Source organism: Neoarius graeffei, chromosome 2 (genome assembly GCF_027579695.1).
Source record: "Neoarius graeffei isolate fNeoGra1 chromosome 2, fNeoGra1.pri, whole genome shotgun sequence".
Taxonomy (NCBI): Eukaryota; Metazoa; Chordata; class Actinopteri; order Siluriformes; family Ariidae; genus Neoarius; species Neoarius graeffei.
The window spans coordinates 126694785-126718352 of record NC_083570.1 but is presented as its reverse complement, the minus strand read 5'-3'; the positions used below and the strand labels follow the sequence as shown (position 1 = coordinate 126718352).

The window sequence follows — 23568 nt, the reverse complement described above, 5'->3', positions numbered from 1 at the left end:
CGTTTAGGAAAAAAATTAAAATGCACAAGAAGCAAAAAGTGAAAATGCAACAAATGTGACTTTAGGAGGTTGGGCGGCACGGTAGTGTAAGTGGTTAGCATGGTCGCCTCACAACAAGAAGGTTCTGGGTTCGAACCCAGCGGCTAGCGAGGGCCTTTCTGTGTGGAGTTTGCATGTTCTCCCCGTGTCTGCGTGGGTTTCCTCCGGGTGCTCCTCCCCCCCCAGTTCAAAGACATGCGATTAGGTTAATATGGGACGACCTTGGGCTGAGGTGCCCTTGAGTGAGGCACTGAACTCCTGACTGCTTCCCGGGCGCTGTTAGCATGGCTGCCCACTGCTCTGGGTGTGTGCTCATTGCTCACGTGTGTGCATGTGTGTGTTCACTGCTTCAGATGGGTTAAATGCAGAGAGGAAATTTCACAAGTGTGTGATGAATAAAGTTGTGCTTTCTTTCTTTTCTTTCTTTTACACGTAACCACAACCTAAATACACCTGGAACATCACATCACATTAGCATAAATATGAAGCCCAACATACAGCTTTGATCATGAGTGTCAGACAGCAATGGCAGGTTAATTATCTGATCTGTGTGTGTGAGAGATTTTATATATAACACATTATATATATATATACAGTGGGGCAAAAAAGTATTTAGTCAGTCACCAATTGTGCAAGTTCTCCCACTTAAAAAGATGAGAGAGGCCTGTAATTTTCATCATAGGTACACTTCAACTATGAGAGACAGAATGAGAAAAAAAATCCAAGAAATCACATTGTCTGATTTTTAAAGAATTTATTTGCAAATTATGGTGGAAAATAAGTATTTGGTCAATAACAAAAGTTCATCTCAATACTTTGTTATATACCCTTTGTTGGCAATGACAGAGGTCAAACGTTTTCTGTAAGTCTTCACAAGGTTTTCACACACTGTTGCTGGTATTTTGGCCCATTCCTCCATGCAGATCTCCTCTAGAGCAGTGATGTTTTGGGGCTGTCGCTGGGCAACACGGACTTTCAACTCCCTCCAAAGATTTTCTATGGGGTTGAGATCTGGAGACTGGCTAGGCCACTCCAGGACCTTGAAATGCTTCTTACGAAGCCACTCCTTCGTTGCCCGGGCAGTGTGTTTGGGATCATTGTCATGCTGAAAGACCCAGCCACGTTTCATCTTCAATGCCCTTGCTGATGGAAGGAGGTTTTCACTCAAAATCTCACGATACATGGCCCCATTCATTCTTTCCTTTACACGGATCAGTCGTCCTGGTCCCTTTGCAGAAAAACAGCCCCAAAGCATGATGTTTCCACCCCCATGCTTCACAGTAGGTATGGTGTTCTTTGGATGCAACTCAGCATTCTTTCTCCTCCAAACATGACAAGTTGAGTTTTTACCAAAAAGTTCTATTTTGGCTTCATCTGACCATATGACATTCTCCCAATCCTCTTCTGGATCATCCAAATGCTCTCTAGCAAACTTCAGACGGGCCTGGACATGTACTGGCTTAAGCAGGGGGACACGTCTGGCACTGCAGGATTTGAGTCCCTGGCGGCGTAGTGTGTTACTGATGGTAGCCTTTGTTACTTTGGTCCCAGCTCTCTGCAGGTCATTCACTAGGTCCCCCCGTGTGGTTCTGGGATTTTTGCTCACCGTTTTTGTGATCATTTTGACCCCACGGGGTGAGATCTTGCGTGGAGCCCCAGATCGAGGGAGATTATCAGTGGTCTTGTATGTCTTCCATTTTCTAATAATTGCTCCCACAGTTGATTTCTTCACACCAAGCTGCTTACCTATTGCAGATTCAGTCTTCCCAGCCTGGTGCAGGTCTACAATTTTGTTTCTGGTGTCCTTTGACAGCTCTTTGGTCTTGGCCATAGTGGAGTTTGGAGTGTGACTGTTTGAGGTTGTGGACAGGTGTCTTTTATACTGATAACGAGTTCAAACAGGTGCCATTAATACAGGTAACGAGTGGAGGACAGAGGAGCCTCTTAAAGAAGTTGTTACAGGTCTGTGAGAGCCAGAAATCTTGCTTGTTTGTAGGTGACCAAATACTTATTTTATCGAGGAATTTACCAATTAATTCATTAAAAATCCTACAGTGTGATTTCCTGGATTCTTTCCCCCCATTCTGTCTCTCATAGTTGAAGTGTACCTATGATGAAAATTACAGGCCTCTCTCATCTTTTTAAGTGGGAGAACTTGCACAATTGGTGGCTGACTAAATACTTTTTTGCCCCACTGTATGTAATTAATTATATATATATATATATATATGTGTGTGTATATATATACACTCTGTGTGTGTATATGTGTGTGTATATATATATATATATATATATATATACACACACACACACACACACACACATACATACACACACACATACACACACACAGATATACACACACACAGAGTGGTGCTTGAAAGTTTGTGAACCCTTTAGAATTTTCTATACTTCTGCATAAATATGACCTAAAACATCATCAGATTTTCACACAAGTCCTAAAAGTAGATAAAGAGAACCCAGTTAAACAAATGAGACAAAAATATTATACTTGGTCATTTATTTATTGAGGAAAATGATCCAATATTACATATCTGTGAGTGGCAAAAGTATGTGACCCTTTGCTTTCAGTATCTGGTGTGACCCCCTTGTGCAGCAATAACTGCAACTAAACGTTTGCGGTAACTGTTGATCAGTCCTGCACACCGGCTTGGAGGAATTTTAGCCCGTTCCTCCATACAGAACAGCTTCAACTCTGGGATGCTGGTGGGTTTCCTCACATGAACTGCTCGCTTCAGGTCCTTCCACAACATTTCCATTGGATTAAGGTCAGGACTTTGACTTGGCCATTCCAAAACATTAACTTGGTGAGGTTGAACGGCTGGTCTGTTGGTGCGGTCAGAACAATCTGGAGCTGAAAACGCTCAAAACTGTGGAGATGACAGTGGACTTTAGGAGGAGCCCCCCCACCCTGCCACCCATCACCAACAACACTGTGACTGCTGTTGAAACCTTCAGGTTTCTGGGCTCCACAATCTCCCGGGACCTGAAGTGGGAGACCAACACAGTCACCATCAAAAAGGCCCAGCAGAGGTTGTACTTTCTGCGCCAGCTCAGGAAGCTCAACCTGCCTAAGGAGCTCCTGACAATTCTATTCTGCCATCATTCAGTCTGTTCTCTGCTCTTCCATAACTGTTTGGTTTGGATCGGTCACCAAGCAGGACAAGAACAGACTGCAACGGACAATAAGGTCTGCAGAGAAAATTATTGGTGTCAGCCTGCCCTCCATCCAAGACCTGTACCTGTCCAGAGTCAGGAAACGGGCAGGTAACATCTCTGCAGACCCATCACACCCTGGTCACAAACTGTTTAAACTTCTCCCTTCTGGGAGACGCTACAGATCACTGTACGCAAAAACAACCAGACACAAGAACAGTTTTTTCCCCTCAGGCTGTCTCTGTGATGAACAGCTAAAACCGGACCCAAATATCAGTAACATCAACTGTGAAATATCTGCACACTCATACTGTCATTCTGTGCACACAGTATATTTATATTTACTTAGTCATCCTTGCACTATGCACCATTTTGCACCAAAAGATTTAAAAAAAAAATCCTTGTCTATACATATATTTACCCTTCTACATGTACATAGCTTTTTGTTTTGTCTACGCTTTTTATCTGTTTGTACTGAGAGAGCTAAGTGAAACCGTAGTCAAATTTTGTGTGTGTTCACATACCTGGCAATAAAAGTGATTCTGATGCTAAACTGGTGGCTAGAATCTTTCACTCCTTGTTAGCGACATTAGCCTCGAAGCTACAGTGTAAACTGAAGAAGCAAACTTCACACAGAACTTTCTTTTACATTGCTATTCTTTAATCTTTAAATGTTCATTGTTGTACATTTTATAGTTGTTTTAGAAAAATAGTGAGCTTCAAAATGAAGTGCTATAAATTGCTGAATGTCATGAGATCAGATTAAACATTTAGTTTTTCTTCAAATCAGCTTTAAAGAAGAAAATAACATGTAATAGTACAGAAAAAGTGGCGGTTAAATTGGACTTGTGTTATATACTGGAAGTAAAGAGAGAGAGACGATCGTGTTGGCGTTACATTAGAAGATTAGAGTAGAAGCCTTTATTTGTAGAACAGTAGTACAGCTGGTAGTGAGCGGCTCTGTTCCAAATCCCTTCGCTGTGTCCTCACAGGTCTTTGAGTGTGTCCCCTGCTGTAGCCTTGTCCGCCCAGTGAGGAGGCCATGAGGCTTTAATGCTCGGACGCTCCTTCAGCATCTCGTAATACTCCATCAGGTTGGGATAGCGCTCCTTACTCAGCCTGCACACGCCAATACATACATTAGACAGGAACAGAGAAATATATACAGTGCTGAGCGTAAATGAGTGCACCCTCTTTGAAAACTAACATTTTAAACAATATCTCAATGAACACAATTTCCAAAATGTTGACAAGACAAAGTTTAATATAACATCTGTTTAACTTATAACGTGAAAGTAAGGTTAATAATCTCATCTCATCTCATTATCTCTAGCCGCTTTATCCTTCTACAGGGTCGCAGGCAAGCTGGAGCCTATCCCAGCTGACTACGGGCGAAAGGCGGGGTACACCCTGGACAAGTCGCCAGGTCATCACAGGGCTGACACATAGACACAGACAACCATTCACACTCACATTCACACCTACGGTCAATTTAGAGTCACCAGTTAACCTAACCTGCATGTCTTTGGACTGTGGGGGAAACCGGAGCACCCGGAGGAAACCCACGCGGACACGGGGAGAACATGCAAACTCCACACAGAAAGGCCCTCGCCGGCCCCGGGGCTCGAACCCAGGACCTTCTTGCTGTGAGGCGACAGCGCTAACCACTACACCACCGTGCCGCCCAAGGTTAATAATATAACTTAGATTAAACATTTTTTCAGTTTTACTCAAATTAGGGTGGTGCAAAAATGAGTACACCCCTCAACAAAAACTACTACATCTAGTACTTTGTATGGCCTCCATGATTTTTAATGACAGCACCAAGTCTTCTAGGCATGGAATGAACAAGTTGGCGACATTTTGCAACATCAATCTTTTTCCATTCTTCAACAATGACCTCTTTTAGTGACTGGATGCTGGATGGAGAGCGATGCTCAACTTGTCTCTTCAGAATTCCCCAAAGAAAATAATAATTTCTTTACACCACGAAGGTGAAGGCTACAAGAAGATCAGCAAAGCTTTACTTATCAGTCAGAATACTGTAGCAAAAGTGGTACAAAAATTTAAGAAAGATAGAACTGCAACCATCTCATAGAGACGTCCAGGTAGTCCACGGAAGTTAACACCTCGACAGGAGCGTCTTCTGATGAGAAGGGTTGAAGAAAATTGGCGTGCAAGTTCACTGCAGTTATCTAAAGAAGTAGAAAGCCAAACTGGGGTGACTATTTCCTGTGACACAATACGGCATACGCTGCAGAGGAATGGTATGCATGGATGCCGTCCACGAAAGAAGCCTCTCCTAAAGCCCAGGCACAAAAAAGCCCGCCTAGAGTTTGCCAGGGCCCATGCTGACAAAGATGAAGACTACTGGGACTCTATACTCTGGAGTGATGAGACCAAGATAAATGTCTTTGGAACTGATGGCTTCAAAACTGTATGGCGTCGCAAAGGTGAGGGATACAAAGAAAAATGCCTGGTGCCTACAGTGAAACATGGTGGTGGTAGTGTCCTTATGTGGGGCTGCATGAGTGCTGCCGGTGTCGGGGAGCTGCATTTCATTGATGGCATCATGAATTCACAGATGTATTGCTCTATACTGAAAGAGAAGATGCTACCATCACTCCGTGCCCTTGGTCGTCATGCACTTTTCCAACATGACAACGATCCTAAACACACATCTAAGGCCACTGTTGGATTTCTGAAGAAGAACAGGGTGAAAGTGATTCAGTGGCCAAGTATGTCTCCTGATCTGAACCCAATCGAACACCTATGGGGAATTCTGAAGAGACAAGTTGAGCATCACTCTCCATCCAGCATCCAGTCACTAAAAGAGGTCGTTGTTGAAGAATGGAAAAAGATTGATGTTGCAAAATGTCGCCAACTTGTTCATTCCATGCCTAGAAGACTTGGTGCTGTCATTAAAAATCATGGAGGCCATACAAAGTACTAGATGTAGTAGTTTTTGTTGTAGGGTGTACTCATTTTTGCACCACCCTAATTTGAGTAAAACTGAAAAATGTCTAATCCAAGTCAGCCTCTCAACCAGGGTGCTATGGCACCCTGGGGTGCCGTCTGGCTTTGTTAGGGGTGCCATCAAAAAATTATATAATCTAACACTGAAATAAATAAAATCAATTAAAATTCCAAAAAACAATAGTTACACTAATGCAGATCATCGCCGCCTCATGCATCATCAAAATTTGTCTCACGGCCCCCTTTCCCCATGTCACAATGTCACTGCCGGGGTCAGCGCATGGTCAGCGTGACTGCGTATATTTTATATGGGGGTGCCTTGAGAATTTGCATACTTCTGAAGGGTGCCGTGACTGAAAAAAGGTTGAGAAACGCTGATCCAAGTTATATTAAAGTTATAACTTAGATCAGCTGATCTAAGTTATATCATCATATTGCTGGTCGGCAGCAACTCCTCCAGCATTATCATGTTGAACACGGGGGCCCCCCAAGGATGTGTGCTGAGCCCCCTCCTCTTCACTCTGCTGACCCACGACTGCACACCAACATCCAACTCTAATCGCTTAATTAAGTTTGTGGATGACACGACTGTAGTGGGTCTCATCAACAATGGCGATGAGAATCTACAGGAGTGAGGTGAGCCGCTTGGCCATCTGGTGCAAGGACAACAATCTCCGCCTGAACGTGGAGAAGACGAAGGAGACTGTTGTGGACTTCAGGAGAGCGCACACCCAGCATGCTCCACTATCTATCGACGGTGCTGCAGTGGAGAGGGTGAGCAGCACCAAGTTTCTGGGTGTGCACATCTCTGAAGACCTGTCCTGGAGCAACAACACCGCATCACTGGCCAAAAAAGCCCAACAGCGTCTGTATTTCCTCTGCAAACTGAGGAGAGCAAGAGTCCTGGCCCCCATCATGCACACTTTCTACAGAGGCACCATCGAGAACATCCTGAGCAGCTGCATCACCGTGTGGTACGGCGCCTGCACCGTGTCCTGCTGCAAGACTCTGCAGCGCATCGTGAGAGCAGCTGAGAGGATCATTGGTGTCTCTCTCCCTTCTCTAATGGATATCTATAACTCCCGCCTCACCCGCAAAGCCATCAGGATCGCAGGTGACCCCACCCACCCATCTCACAGCCTCTTCAGCCTGCTGCCGTCGGGGAGGAGACTGCGGAGTCTCCGGGCCAAAACCAGCAGGCTCAAGAACAGTTTCTTTCACCAGGCGGTCAGGAGGCTCAACTCCCTCCCTGTTCTGCCCCTCCTCTCCCCTCTGCCCCCCGCCACAGATTCTGCTTGCGCACCCCCCTGCCCCCCCTTCAGCATCTGATGTCACCCTCACAGTTCCCGCCCCCCAACACACACACACATATACACATACATACATACATATACACACACACACACACTCTCAACGTTCATTAACACACTGAACTCAGGGTCCGCACATTTCACTTTACCTCGCTCATTTGCACTATTCTGCACTACCTCATCTTAATAGCTATTAGTTTATTGTTTATACTGCTTATTTCATGTTTACCTGCTATACCTCAAGTGCCCTTGAATGTTTATTTGCTTCAGTATATATGTGTGTGTATGTATGTATGTATGAGTGTTTTAGTCCATGTCCAGTTCTTATCTAAAGTGTTTATACTGTTTATATTGTTTATTTCAATTATTCTGTTTTTTAATTTATTGCATTGCCTGTTTGCACCGTGGGTCAGAGAGGACTGTAATTTCATCTGTGCTGTATGTCGAGCATGTAGAGCATATTTGACAATAAAGTTGACTTGACTTGATTATTAACCTTACTTTCACGTTACAAGTTAAACAGATGTTATATTGAACTTTGTCTTGTCAACATTTTGGAACTTGTTTGTGTTCACTGAGATATTGTTTAAAATGTTACTTTTCAAAGGGGGTGTACTAATTTACGCTGAGCACTGTACGTATTGTCTACGTGAGCAGCCTCATCCTCAACACAACAATGCTGGAGGAGTGAGAGATGGCCGTTATCAAGTCCCCACTCACTGTATTACACATTTGACCACACACATACAATATACACACTACATTATCTTACATAGCATTTAACAGACGCTCTTATCCAGAGCGGCATACAACAAGTGCACAAGTCAGATACAAGAAGTGCTGAAGTTCTAGAAAAGAGAGTTCACCCACTTACCCAAATCGTGGGAGGAAAGCAAAGACAGGGAAGAAAATGACATCAGCCATAGAGAAGTTTCTTCCAGCCAAGAACGATCCTTTACCCATCTACAGAGAGACACAGAGTGTCCGTTTGTGCACACACACACACACACACGTGTAATTTTATATATGTACACACACACACACCTTCTGTAGGTAACCCTCCCACAGTGTGATTTCAGTCTTCAGGTTCTCCATGTGTCTCTTCAGTGCTGATTCTTGTCGCTCAGGTTCAGGGACGACGTGATTGTAGAACAGAGACTCATCTGAACAAATCAGCATCACACACACACACACACACACACACACACACAATACATCTGTCTTACACACATTACAAACACGTCACACACATGCAAAGAAAATGTCATTCACATCACACATCATGCAGGTCATACACGCCATGCTCACATCAAACACACACCATCCTCCTGTGCTGCGTTTGTGGTGTTTAAGTGGTATTGCGCAGGTCATACATTCAAGCAACATTTTGGACTGAATAGTAGTGAGTAGCGCTAGCAACAAGCTAGCCATCAAACATTAGTGATAACTAATGCTCTAATGATGACGAGCTTCTCAGAACAGTGATTATTATGGTCAGTGTTATAGACCTGACTGAGGGTTGTGTGTGTATGAACTTTAAATGTCAGTACAGCAACAAACTCCTTTAAAAGTGGAGAACAGGAACTCTGTGCACAGAGTGAGTGGCCATGTTGATGTGACATCACTGGACTGTATCGATGTTTGGAGTAGTTTAGAGCAGTGTTTCTCAATCTAAGGGCCGTGGACCGGTACCGGTCCGTGAGAAGATTACTGTCGGTCTGCAAGCCTGCCTCTGCACTAGTAGTCAGTGTTATAATTTCAAACTACTGGTCACTGTCAATCAGATTATGTAGAAGAGTGATTGGCTGGCTCTGCTCTCAGTGCTTTTGTCACTGTGTGCCACGTAGCATAAGTCCTGCCCCCCCATTCTAGAATGTTAAGCGTTCCCGCCTGCGCGAGGTTGCACACTTGCACTTATTCATTCATTCTGTCCCAAGTCCAGTCATTCGCGTGCACACGCTTTATGAGAGCAATATCATGGCACGTTCAAAGCAAGCTACTCTTGACTCTTTCTTTGGAAAGCGTCCATCTGACAGTGCAGATACACAACATGAGCCAGAGGCAAAAAAATATCACCCATTCACTCGCAATTACGACCCTTCAAACATACAATTTGGCTTTATTTGAAGTGATAGTTGTCCCCCGAAACCAATCTGTGTTATCTGCCAAACCATGCTAAGCAACGATGCTATGAAGCCATCCAAATTACGCCGGCATTTGGAAACTAAACATTCGCATCTCAAGGATAAATCAGAGGATTTTTTCAGAAGAAAACGTGATGAATTGGCCACCCAAACTAAAGTGTTGAAAAGTAATTTGACCGAGAATGAAAAGCTAACAAAAAAGGCATCATACATGATTTCACACCACATTTCCAAATGTCAGGCACCCTTCACAACTGAGAAGCTAATTATGCCTTCGATTGTTACTGCTCGTAGTGAGGTGTTGGGTCCGGCTGCTGCAGCCAAAGTAAAAGAGATTCCTCTGTCAAATGACACGGTCTGTCGTCGAATTGACGATATGGCGGCAGACATCGAAATGCAAATTTTAGAAAGGGCGGAGTCATCTGACTGGTTTGCCATTCAATTGGATGAGACCACAGATCTCTCTAACTTGGCTATGCTTCTGGTCTACATCAGATATGCTCATGAGGGCTGGTTTCATGAGGATTTTTTGTTTTGTAAGGTGCTTCCAGGGACCACAACTGCTGGAGAAATATTCCGTATGCTTGATGGGTACATCTCTGGGCATGGGTTGATATGGGGGCGTTGCGTTGGTGTCTGCACAGATGGGGCAGCGGCTATGACCGGCAGGCACAACGGAGTTGCTGCTCGGGTAAAAGCCGTTTCACCATCCGTGCAGGCAACACACTGTGTTATTCATCGAGAGGTACTTGCCTCTAAACGCCTGTCCACAGAGCTTCATGAAGTTTTAAATCAAGTGGTCAAAATAGTGAACTTCATTAAGGCCAATCCGACAAATTCCTGTCTATTTACAGCTCTGTGCGATGAGACGGGTGCAGGTCATGTTCATCTGCTCTCGCACTCTGAGGTTCGTTGGCTGTCACGGGGTAAAGTGGTGAACAGTGTGTACGAGTTGAGGCATGAGGTTGAGGCATTCTTGACAAATAAACAGTCCAATCTTGCCGATCACCTGCGAGATCAGTCTTGGCTTATAAAGGTAGCTTATCTTTCTGACATCCGGGACCATTTCAATATGCTAAACCTGTCGATCCAAGGCCAAGCGTGTGACATTTTTCTAGCCAATGATAAAATCATGGCTTTCAAAAAGAAGCTCTCAGTCTGGACCTACAGAGTTAATAGAGGTGTGTTTGACATGTTGGGCTGTCTGTCGTCTCTGGCTGATGAAGGTGTGGATTTGGGGCAGGTGCTGGCAGTGATCGCGCAACACTTTACCGAAACACTGCATCATGTTGATTCATACTTCCCCTCAAAATCCCATCTCACGGAAAAGCAATGGGTAAGAGATCCGTTCACCAACCCAGAAACAAGAGCTTTGCCACCTGTGATGCGGGATAAACTTCTGGAGCTTTCGTGCGATGCTGGTCTGCAGTCGAGATTTGGTCGACTTTCTCTGTCTGAATTCTGGCTGTCATGCTGTGATGAAGCTCCCCAGCTGAGTGAGATGGCAGTGAAAACACTGATGCCTTTCCGTTCAACATACCTCTGCAAGACCGCATTTTCACATTTGACAGCAACAAAGACAAAATCCCAAAACAGGCTCAACTCAGAAAACAAGCTCCGAGTGGCCTTGTCACCCTGTCTTCCTCGTTTCGACATGTTGGTGGCGAGAAAGCAGGCACATCCTTCGCATTAGAATGCTGACTTTTCTTTTACTAAATCTCTGTGGGTGACTGGGCCTGTCATTTGAGGTTAAAAGTCAGCACGTAGCCTACGTTCAGTTCTCCCTTCTTCATACTGGGACTGTGTAGTCAGTCAGTATTAGGGCTACAGTGGGTCTTTAGGGTTCTCGGTTTGAGGTCCCATGTTTCTGGTAGACCTTTTTAAAAGTGTGTATGTTATTGAGGCACTGTTTGGCAGTGCTTCAAGTTCAAAGGTGTAGTTTAAAAAAAAAATGTTGGTTTAATGTTTCTTACACAAATGGTAATAATAATAATAATAATAATATCAAATTATTGGGCCTATATATCAGTATATTTATGTAATTTGGCAATAATCTCAAAGCCAAAGCACTTCTGTTAGTTTCCCTTGTTTAATAATAGTTTAGGCTTAAGTAATAATAATAATAATAATAATAATAATAGGCCTACTACTACTACTACTAATAATAATAATGGCATATCTTTGGACAGTTACTGGTCATTTGGCAATTTTCTACAATTCTGCCAATGCACTACTGTTAGGTCTTATTTAGCCAAAATATTGTTATGCTGGTATAAGCCTGCTACTTGTAATAAGTACTACTAACAAAAAAATAAAATAAACTATGTATGTATGTATCTATGGAGGCGCACATGGTGTGTGTGTGCGTGCGAGGGGGGGGGGGTTTCAGCGGGGCGCACAGAGGCGTAGGCCTATGCAGGGCCTTGCAGCACCAAAGCCTCACATTACTGGGCCCCAGAGCAAAGAAGTTTGAGAAACCCTGGTCTAGGGCACCTCTTATAGACAACATAAGGCAACCCTCACTTGCACCTGGTGCTGAGCCAGACATGGTTGCTTTGACAACTTCCTCAACTTCTTTCAGGACTGGCTCCTTGAGATTGAATGCTACAATGGGTTCTGGTGGGGTTATCAAAGTACTGTATGGACCAAGGACCTGTTCTCTTGCACTGTCACTACACCTGGCACCAAGGTACTTGTCAACCTCTTCCTGAATGCAGGCAAGTCGGCCACTGCGCTTCTGCCCAAGAATTCTCTTGGCAAATCCAAAGGGATTCGCAATGAAGGATGCATGTTTTCGGGCTCTCTCTTTGCCTGTCCTTCTATGCGACTCAGCTCAACGGAGGGTCACAAGCTTTCTCCTTACAATATTATGGAGCTCTGCCAGATGGGCCTTGTTGTCCGCCCTTGTCTGCTTGAACTGCCATCTAAGCTCACTGAGCTCCTGCCGCAGCTGGCTGATCTTCACCTCCCGTCGGCTTGGCCCCTCTAAACTACTGGTAGAATTCTGCCTCTTTGTGCCAAGTCTCTCAGCTGTGATACTGATGATCGTACAGCACATTGCCTGCAACCTCTGGTCAACATCCCCTCTGGCTGTGACTTGAAGGATCTGGTCAACATCCTTATTAAACTGGCAGCACTCCTTCTTCTGATTAGTGGCAGGCCATTTAACCTGACGAACGATGAACGAGTATGTAGCATTAAAAGAAAAGAAAGCCCATTTTTAAAATACAGTTATGAAGATAGCTTATGATATAAACTAATGATTCATGCGAATAATTGAAAATAAGGAGCTCATACAACCAAGATATCCATCTCCGAAAGTCAGTTTCTATGCAGAATGGAGGATTTCATTGATGCCACCATTGAAAATATTTTAGCCAATCAGAAAAATCCCCCTGATCGTTTCTGGCAGTGCTCTGATGTAATCTGGGTGCAAGACACAGAAGCTCCACATAGCAAGTAAGACTTGAAGCTGCCTCTGGCTGGAGATTAAGTTTATATGAAAAAAATTGAAATTCCATTTCTCTAACAAAAAAGTGGAGGGGGAAAGATAATACTGATGTCGCTGATAAACAGCGAGGGAAGCGTGAACAGCTGATGTGCTCTTATGTGACTGAATGGGGGAGGCAACTTTTCATATTTATATCCCTGGTACAAGTCGTGCTGCCGTGACGCCTCATTCTGCGGACTGTAACCTCGCTAGACAACCTACAAACAGATCTGCATGCAATCTAACTTGCCTAAATCTGTCAAAGAGGCAAGTGCACAAGTTTTTACACATTCCTGACAGCATAAGCACTCGTTAGCATGCGCTCAGCTCATTCATGAAAAACTTCCTCATTGAGACATCACCAGGCTTACCATAATTACCGTGGTAGACAGTCCAACCCCTGTGGCAACGCAGAAAGAGGGGAAACAAACACTGCTTTATGCAGCTCGTGTGCTCGGAACATTTTGAAGAAAATTGTTTCACTCAAACAACTCAGATGCACCAGCATTAGGAATACCGTACACGCCAGCGCTGAGTCCAGATGCGGTTCCCACAATCTTCGGCCAAAAAGCAGAAGAGACAAATGAGAACATGGTCAGTAGTCCGCAAAAGAGAAGTTCAAAGGGTAAGAAAACACTTTATGGCTTCCCTAACTTTTTTATTAAGCGTGATATGTTATTTTGAGTTCCTTTGGGCATAAACGTAATAACTGCTGATGCAGCTAAGCAGCTTGATGTTTGTTGGGTGTCTTGCTTTGATTCAGTGTTTGTCAGAAAAGCCTCAGTAATGACTAACTAAAACAACTCTATAAATATTGTTCACTTGTGTGTAACTAATTGATATGGTAATGCTTGTTTATCACGATCTCATCTCATCATCTCTAGCCGCTTTATCCTGTTCTACAGGGTCGCAGGCGAGCTGGATCCTATCCCAGCTGACGACGGGCGAAAGGCGGGGTTCACCCTGGACAAGTCGCCAGGTCATCACAGGGCTGACACATAGACACAGACAACCATTCACACTCACATTCACACCTACGCTCAATTTAGAGTCACCAGTTAACCTAACCTGCATGTCTTTGGACTGTGGGGGAAACCGGAGCACCCGGAGGAAACCCACGCGGACACGGGGAGAACATGCAAACTCCACACAGAAAGGCCCTCGCCGGCCACGGGGCTCGAACCCAGGACCTTCTTGCTGTGAGGCGACAGCGCTAACCACTACACCACCGTGCCGCCTGTTTATCACTGTTTATCATCAGTCCAAAATAGTCGGGGAAATCAATAAAGAAACGTCGCTGGTGCTGTGGTCCATTTTGTCGAATACGGCTGTGTGCTGTAAGTGACGTCGCACTTTACGGAAACCATTCGGAGTTCTTTTAGGTTTACAGGAATGTGTTTGTGGAATAGCCGACCTCCATCACTGCAATCTAGTCAAACACGTGATCATTTTAAGAAACAGGTGAAACAGTTTTTTAAATAAATAAAACCCAGTTTTATTTTGTGTATATAACTAATTTTAATCATTTTGGTGTTATTTCTGTAATCTAGTTGTATTCTGTGATACAGTTAGCATATATTTTTTGTTTATGACTTTTTCATTATTGTTTATACAATTTTGTCAATTTATTCTTGTCTCTTATATTTTATTGTTTCCTGCTGTCATCAAGAGGACCACATTGGAAATAAGTGTATTTTATACTTTGTGTTGTCCTCTGTGTTATTTATACTGTACCTTTTACATGTATGAATTTTGCCAAATAAATCCATACAATACCAGCAGTGTTTCTGCCAATATTTCCTCCTTTTTCTGTACAAGTGCATCCTCAGGTAATGCTCACATGAATCCTGTATAGTAACGCAGTGGTTGTTTACCCTTTTTCTGCGTTGCCGTGGGGGCTGAACTGTCTACCACGGTAATTACGGTAGGCGACCCTGGGGACATCTTGATGATGTTTTTCATGAATGAGTCGAGAGCATCGCCCTTCCAACAGACAACATGGCAGCCTCCTGGTGGCATCAGAGCAGCGACACAAAAACGCTCACAACTTTCTTATAAATGGTCAAACATGCCTGAAACTTTTCTTACAGGCTCTCAATATTACAAGCTACCAACCCGTGCATGGATTTACTTTGCATTTTCTATTCCTTTAAATGAAGCTAGTCTTCCTGGATACAGTTATATACACCAGCCTCATCTATCTGGCAGAAGAGGAGACATTGCAGTTATTCATAATGATTATCTAGGTGTAAAATAAAAACCTGGTCACGAATCCAATATGTTTGAAGTTCTTCGTTACTAATACCACATATAGCCACAAAAAAGTCTACCCAATCCATTCTGTTACTTATTATTTACAGGCCCCCGGGGCCACATGCCGTTTCTTTCTGAATTTGCGGATTTCATCTCAGACCTGGTTATTTCCTTAGACAAAGCCTTAGTTGTTAGAGACTTTAATAATCACTTTGATAACTCAGAAGGCCCTCGGAAAACAGTGTTCGTGTCCATTCTAGATTCAGTAGGGGTTAATCAGAACGTCATAGGACCGACCCACAATGGTGGTCACATTCTTGATCTAATGCTAACTTTTGGTTTAAATATAGAAAAATATAGTCACACTTCCACAGTCTGAAGCTACCGCAGATCATTATCTCATTCAAAATATGACTGAGCAATAATATATGCACCTTGCCATTGTACATTTCACAGTAGCTTCACATCAACTACTGCACAAAGTTTTATAAATAGTCTCCTAGAGTTATCAACTTTGGACAACAGTTAGATCCCACAGAACTTCATCAGGCAACTGAATGCGGAGTGTCAACGTTCTGCTATACTTCAGATATAGCTCCACTTAAAATAAAAATGATTAGAGAAGAAAAAAATTAGCACGCTGGTATAAGGATTACACTTGTACCTGAAAACAGACCACTTGAAAATTAGAACTTAAAATGGAATCAAACAAAATTGATAGTATTCCGATTAGCATGGAAGGAGAGCCTCCTGAAGTAAAGAAAAGCTCTTAGTGCGACTAGATCAATGTATCTCTCCATCCTAAAAGATTAACAAAAATAATCCTAGCTTCCTATTTAATACTGTAGCAAAAATTAATGAGGAAAAAGCCCACAATAGACACATGCACACCTGCAATATGTAGCAGCAACAATTTCAAAATTGAAACTATCAAAAAAACCCCAAAAATAAACTACTAATTTCAGGCCATACAATTTAAGTGACACTGTAGTTAACAATATAACTACAGAGAGACAAGACAGAAGGCAAAAAGAACGGTAATGAAGGCGAAAGCAGATGCATACCAGGAGTTGTATGAAAGACTGGAGACCAAAGAAGGAGAGAAAGACCTGTACAGACTAGCTAGGCAGAGAAACAGGGAAGCGAGGGATGCACAGCAGGTAAGAGTGATGAAAAATGGAAATGTGCTGACAGAGAGTGTATTAAGAAGGTGGAAAGAGTACTTTGAGGATTTATTAAATGAGGAGAATCCAAGAGAGAAAAGGTCAGATTCGCTGGCGACAGCAAATCAGGAAGCAGAGTTGGTTAGTAAGGATGAGGTGAGGGCAGCCATGAAAAGAATGAAGACTGGGAAAGCAGTCGGACCAGATGGTATCCCGATTGAGGCTTGGAGATGTTTGGGTGAGACGGCTGTGGAGTTCCTAGAGAATGAGAAAATGCCAAATGAATGGAGAAAGAGTGTGCTCGTCCCAATATACAAGAATAAGGGAGATGTACAGAGCTGCAGTAATTACAGAGGGATAAAATTGATGAGCCGCACCATGAATTTATGGGAAAGGGTATTGGAGGTGAGATTGAGAAGCGAGGTAGCAATGTGAACAGCAGTATGGGTTTATGCCAAGGAAGAGCACGTCGGATGCAAGTTTTGCTTTAAGAATGTTAATGGAGAAGTACAGGGAAGGCCAGAGAAAGCTACATTGTGTGTTTGTAGACCTGGAGAAGGCATACGATAGAGTGCCGAGAGATGAGTTATGGTATTGTATGAGAAAGAGTGGAGTGAATGAGAAGTATATTAGAGTGGTGCAAGACATGTCTGAGAACAGTGAAACAGCAGTGAGGTGTGCAGTTGGAACAACTGAATGGTTGAAGGTGAAGGTGGGACTCCATCAAGGATCTGCTTTGAGTCCTTTCTTGTTTGCCATAGTGATGGATAGCTTGATGGACGAAGTGAGGCAAGAGTCACCATGGAACATGATGTTTGCGGATGATATTGTGATATGTGGTGAAAGTAGAAAGGAGGTTGAGTTGGGTTTGGAGAGATGGAGGGATGCACTGGAATGAAGAGGAATGAAGTTGAGCAGGAGCAAAACAGAATACATGTGCATCAATGAGAATGGGGATGAGAGTGTAGTGAAGATGCAAGGAGTAGACGGAAAGAAAGTTGGTGAATTCAAGTACCTGGGGTCAACTGTGCAGGAAAATGGGGGCTGCGATAGTGAGGTGAGAAAGAGAGTGCAGGCAGGGTGGAGCAGGTGGAGAAGGATTTCGGGAGTCATTTGTGATAGGAAAGTCCCAGCAGAAGTGAAAGGTAAGATGTATAAGACAGTAGTGAGAGCAGCTGTGATGTATGGATTGGAGACCGTACCCTTAACGAAGAGACAGGAGGCAAAGTTGGAGGTGGCGGAGTTGAGGATGTTAAGGTTTGTGATGGGAGGTTGGACAGGATAAGGAACGAGCACATCAGAGGGACAGCACATGTGGAGAGCTTGGGAATGAAGCTAAGAGAGATGAGACTGAGATGGTCTGGGCACATCCTGAGAAGAGATGCAGAGCATGTGGGAAGGAGAATGTTGAGGATGGAGCTGCCAGGCAAATGAAAACGAGGAAGGCCAAAGAGGAGATACATGGATGTGGTGAGAGAGGACATGAAAGTGGCAGGTGTGGTAGAGAAGGATGCAGAAGACAGGGAGCAATGGAGACGAAAGATCTGCTGTGGCGACCCCTAATCAGGAGCAGCCAAAAGAAGAAGAAGATACGCATTTGTTTGTGTACAGTTGCTGTTCCAAGAACTGTCATCTGTTGTCAGATGAATATAGATTCGCTTATTGTAACATAGTGCAATGACAAATTAATTCATAAAATTTGGCAATATCAAAGCAGGCACAAACATCACCTCTGTCTTTCAACAGATTAAAGTGTGCACACAGAAATGCTTCTGAAAGCAAAAAACACTGCAGTGATAAACTGTGCAGGGACTTGGCAAAATAAATTATCTTAAAATAATCTGGAGGCATTTTTAAAAAGTTTTATTCGCTTCACTCTATAAGATTAATTATAATGATGGTAAATAATGTATTAATGCTAAATGCAGTAGACCTGCAAAGCTAATATGATATTAAAATGCGTACAGTGTTATTATACATACACATTTTCTGCTGCAGTGCGAGGGCCTCAAACGCACGCTGCAACACGAGCGCCTGCTCCTTCACATCATCCGGAATCAGCTGAGTGCCCTGAGACTTAAACTGATTCTACACACACACACACACACACTTTACACAAGGTGTTTATGTTACATACTAGACAGCTAGAACGTGGCTGAGCAATATAACAAAAACATCAGGATTCTGAAAAGCAGTTCTGTGATATAAAATACACTACCGTTCAAAAGTTTGGGGTCACTTTGAAATGTCCTTATTTTTGAAAGAAAAGCACTGTTCTTTTCAATGCAGATCACTTTAAACTAATCAGAAATCCACTCTATACATTGCTAATGTGGTAAATGACTATTCTAGCTGCAAATGTGTGGTTTTTGGTGCAATATCTCCATAGGTGTATAGAGGCCCATTTCCAGCAACTCTCACTCCAGTGTTCTAATGGTACAATGTGTTTGCTCATTGCCTCAGAAGGCTAATGGATGATTAGAAAACCCTTGTACAATCATGTTAGCACAGCTGAAAACAGTTGAGCTCTTTAGAGAAGCTATAAAACTGACCTTCCTTTGAGCAGATTGAGTTTCTGGAGCATCACATTTGTGGGGTCGATTAAATGCTCAAAATGGCCAGAAAAATGTCTTGACTATATTTTCTATTCGTTTTACAACTTATGGTGGGAAATAAAAGTGTGACTTTTCATGGAAAACACAAAATTGTCTGGGTGACCCCAAACTTTTGAACAGTAGTGTATGTCTCACAGTATAAAAGTTGGCTCATGAGTTCCAAGTGATTTTGCATAAAAAACCTGCTCAATGATTTATATAGAGTCTATAAAAATAAATAAGTTAGATTATCAGCTCAGCCTTTGGGTGAAGCCTATCGAGGCACTTTTCTGTATGCGCGTGTTTAACCAAGTTTGAGCGAGGTTAAGAATGTAATTGGCGTGCCAGCCTCAGGGAGCGATTACACGGTTGTGATGCGGCGCCACCGTGTACTGGCTGTGTAAGTGCCACATTTACATAACCTCAGTTTGTGATATAATCCTCCATGGTTGAGTGGTCGAAAGCGCTATCTAGGACTATAACAGATTTTATGTCCTTGGTTCGAATCCTGACATCAAAGGCTGAGCTCAGACCTGCACGTGTCTCTGGTTAATTTAAAAAATTTAATACTGCAAACATTTTAAACTCTAAAAAATAAATAAAAAGTCCAAATTTTTTAAACATCTCATCAGCTGCTTCCAGTGAGTTTGTAGTTAAATAAATAAACCTCATAAGATGGTCAAAGTCTCAGAAAAGTGAATCATGACATAATTCATCATGAAGTCATGATTATATTTCATGGAACACCTTCTGATCTGCATCCACGCTCTGACCATTCACTGGCTATGGAAATGAGTGTATGACGTCACCTGGCGACCCTTTCCCCTGAGCAGTGCAGGCTCCATGTTCCCCTTACCTCCAGATACAAGCAGGCAGCGAAGGATTCATTCACCACCACATCTCCATGTTTAAAGGTTGGAAGCTCAATAAACAAACAGACAGATGAATAAGTCCTAGTCCTGTGATGGTGTGAGTTATATGAATGTGTTTTATCATATAGTGTGTGTATAAAGTGCTGGATCAGTTCTACATGAAGAAATGAAGCAGAAATGAGAATCCTTTGGTCTGTGTGGTGTTGATCACCTGTCCTCTCGGGTTCAGCTTCATCACCTCCTCACTCTTGTGCTCTCCTTTATCGAAAGAGAGCAGTTTGTGTTGAAACCCCTGCAGGTTCTTCTCCTCCAGAGCGATCAGGACTCTCCAGCATGGAGGAGATCCCGAGCCCCAGTACAGCATCATGCTTTCAGACATGTTTTACACCCACAAGGTGGATAAAATACTCTGAGGAACCGCGGCAGGCTGCAAAACTGCACTTTGGACCTCTTTGCCCTTTTGCTCCAGACAGAAGAACACGATCATGGGTTGGTGAAAAACACACCACCCCTTCCTCTTCCGAGAGAGAGAGACATACACTTCCGGTTTTTACTTACCGCCAGATGGCGCTACTACACACACACACACACACACACACACATACTAGCGCATCTCAAAAAATTGGAATATTGTGAAAAACTTCAATATTTTCCATCAGTTATTTAAGAAAGTGAAAATGTTATATATTATAGACTCATTACACATAAACTAAAATGTTTCAAGCATTTTTCTATTTTAATTTTAATCAGTATGGCATACAGTACAAAAACATAAAAAAACCCATCTCAAAATATTAGAATATTTCATTTTGAGTTTGAGTAAAACAGTATGAACACAGTGTATCTCTCGGTCTAGTTCAGTACACACAACCACAATCATGGGGAAGACTGCTGACTCGACTGTTGTCCAGAAGATGATCACTGATGCCCTCCACAAGGAGGGTAACCACAAAAGGTCGTTGCTGAAAAGGGTGGCTGGAAAAGGTGCACAAGCAACAGGGATGGCCGCAGTCTTGAGAGGATTGTCAAGAAAAGTTGATTCAAGAACTTGGGAGAGCTTCACAAGGAGTGGACTGAGGCTGGTGTCAGTGTATCAAGACCCATCATGAACAGACATCTTCAAGAAAGGGGATACAACTTTCACATTCCTAATATCAAGCTGCTCCTGAGCCAGAGACAATGTCAGAAGTGTCTTATCTGGGCTAAGGAGAGAAAGAAATGGACTGTTGCTCAGTGGTCCAAAGTCCTCTTTTCAGATGAAAGTACATTTTGCATTTAATTTGGAAATCACGGTTCTAGAGTCTGGAGGAAGAGTGGAGAGGCACAGAATCCAAGGTGTTTGAAGTCCAGTGTGAAGTTTCCACAGTCTGTGATGATTTGGGGTGCCATGTCATCTGCTGGTGTTGGTCCACTGTATTTTATCAAGTCCAAAGTCAACACAGCCATCTACCGGGAGATTTTAGAGCACTTCATGCTTCCATCTGCTGACGAGCTTTTTGGAGATGCTGATTTCCTTTTCCAGCAGGACTTAGCACCTACCCACAGTGCCAAAACTACTACCAAATGGTTTGCTGACCATGATATTACTGTGTTTGATTGGCCAGCCAACTTGCCTGACCTGAACCCCATAGAGAATCTATGGGGTATTGTCAAGAGGAAGATGAGAAACACCCGACCCAAAAATACAGACACGCTGAAGGCCACTATCAAAGCAACCTGGGCTTCAATAACACTTCAGCAGTGCCACAGACTGATCACCTCCATGCCACACCGCATTGATACAGTAATTCATGGTAAAGGAGCCCCAACCAAGTATTGAGTGTGTAAATCAATCAATCAATCAATCAATCAATCAATCAATCAATCAATCAATCAATCAATCAATCAATCAACCTTTATTTCAGACACAAGATTGGTCCATAGATACATAACTACATAAAAAGACATACAAACATATTATAGATTTAGTAAAAAATAAACAACTAAAAAAAGTCATAGACATCCATAAAAAACTCAAGTCGTCACATACAATACAGACTGCATCTCCAATGGTTCTACAGTGTGGAGGTAAATCTAACTGCACTCATTGCAGGATTCACTAAGGCTACAATTATACCATTGCTAGACGCTGTTAACCTACACATACATCTGTACATAAGATTCCTGAGTACAGCAGGACATGTGGGGACATCAACTTGCACAAAAAGATAACTAGCACTACTCCATCTGGGCACTTTTAATAACAGCCTCATTCCATCATTATATGCCACATAGAGCTTATGGATGCTACTACTCTTATATCTCCTCCACAGATGGGCAGTGTACATCGGCATACAAAATGCTTTAAAAAGTACTACTTTAACATAGGATGAACACATTCCAAACTTTCTTATAAGCATGTTAGCTTGAGCATATACCATTCGATACTGTCTATAGATATCACAATCATCAGACAAATCATCAGTTATGTAATGGCCCAGATACTTAGCCTCACTGCATATGCTGAGAGCTATACCAGACAAGAAAAAATTAGGAATGGGCAATTTCTTATCATCTTTACTTCTAATAATCATTATATTACTCTTCTTGGCATTGTATTTAATGTCGAAGTCATAGCCATACTGAGAGCATATTCTCAACAGCTGTTGAAACCCAGCACTGCATGGACACAGAATCACCAAATCATCTGCATACATCAGGTGATTGATGATGCGGTCACCAATCATGCAGCCTGTTCTACAGCTGTTTAGAAGTGTTGAGAGACCATCCATATGTATGTTAAAGAGAAAAGGGGACAACAAACTCCCCTGCCTGACTCCATTTCCAACTTTAAAAGGCTCAGACATATTGTTACCCCATTTCACAAACATAGACTGCTGCCCATACCAGTACACCAAGATTCTAATTAGAACCTTGGGAACTCCTCTATTTAGTAGCTTTAAGAACAATTTCTCATGGTTTACATGATCAAAGGCCTTAGAAGCATCATTGAAGCACATAAAAATGGTTGTGTTGTGCCTATTATACAGATCAAGGATCTCTTTTAGTGCAAAAATGCACATATCAGTGCCATGTTTAGATTTAAAGCCAAATTGGTTGTCCGAGGTCACAGCAACCTCCTCCAACCGATTCAGCAAGATCCTCTCTAAGACCTTTGACAGTATGTTAGCTAAGGCTATGGGTCGGTAATTATCCAGAGAGTTTATCTTACCCACCTTGTCTTTAATAATGGGCAACAGCATAACAGAAAGCATTGAGTCAGGTAAAACTCCATGAACTAAAAAACCAGAGAAGCACATAGAAAGTAATGGACAGAGTTTTCTGCTTGCATATTTCAAATGCTCTACAGTGATCTTATCTGTACCACATGCCTTATTGTCTTTCAAAGACATGACTGCATTAAATATCTCTTGTGGGGAGACAGTAACAATCTCATTATCTTGTATTTCACCCACTACAAAGGTGTTACTTTTCATACAGTTAAACAGCTCCCTATAGATATTTTCGACCCACGTGACCGTTGCCATGTCAACAAGTAGCCGGCGCCATT

The 23568-nt window shown here is 42.8% G+C and overlaps 1 protein-coding gene across 2 annotated transcripts; it reads right to left on the bottom strand.

The window, feature by feature from the left end:
• Positions 1-3855: 3855 nt before the first annotated feature.
• Positions 3856-20549, bottom strand: LOC132882274 (glutathione S-transferase A-like). 2 transcript variants are annotated; one of them, XM_060915563.1, is made up of 6 exons: positions 20230-20549; positions 20003-20068; positions 18535-18640; positions 8547-8665; positions 8377-8465; positions 3856-4335 (listed from the first exon to the last, which is right to left on the bottom strand). In XM_060915563.1, exons 1-6 carry the CDS (start codon positions 20395-20397, stop codon positions 4203-4205), a joined length of 681 nt encoding a protein of 226 aa, XP_060771546.1. In that variant the 5' UTR covers positions 20398-20549; the 3' UTR covers positions 3856-4202. The 2 variants fall into 2 exon arrangements, with proteins under 2 accessions (XP_060771546.1, XP_060771547.1); XM_060915564.1 differs by lacking the exon at positions 20003-20068 and having other exon boundaries at positions 20230-20548.
• Between the last annotated feature and the right edge of the window lie 3019 nt (positions 20550-23568).

Excerpts from the sequence above, each read along its gene's own strand:
- LOC132882274 (XM_060915563.1), bottom strand. The coding sequence starts at position 20,397 with ATGTCTGAAAGCATGATGCTGTACTGGGGCTCGGGATCTCCTCCATGC. Across the intron at positions 20,069-20,229 it reads AGCTGAACCCGAGAGGACAG|CTTCCAACCTTTAAACATGG; the intron begins GTGATCAACACC and ends TTGTTTATTGAG. Across the intron at positions 8,466-8,546 it reads GGGAGGGTTACCTACAGAAG|ATGGGTAAAGGATCGTTCTT; the intron begins GTGTGTGTGTGT and ends GTCTCTCTGTAG.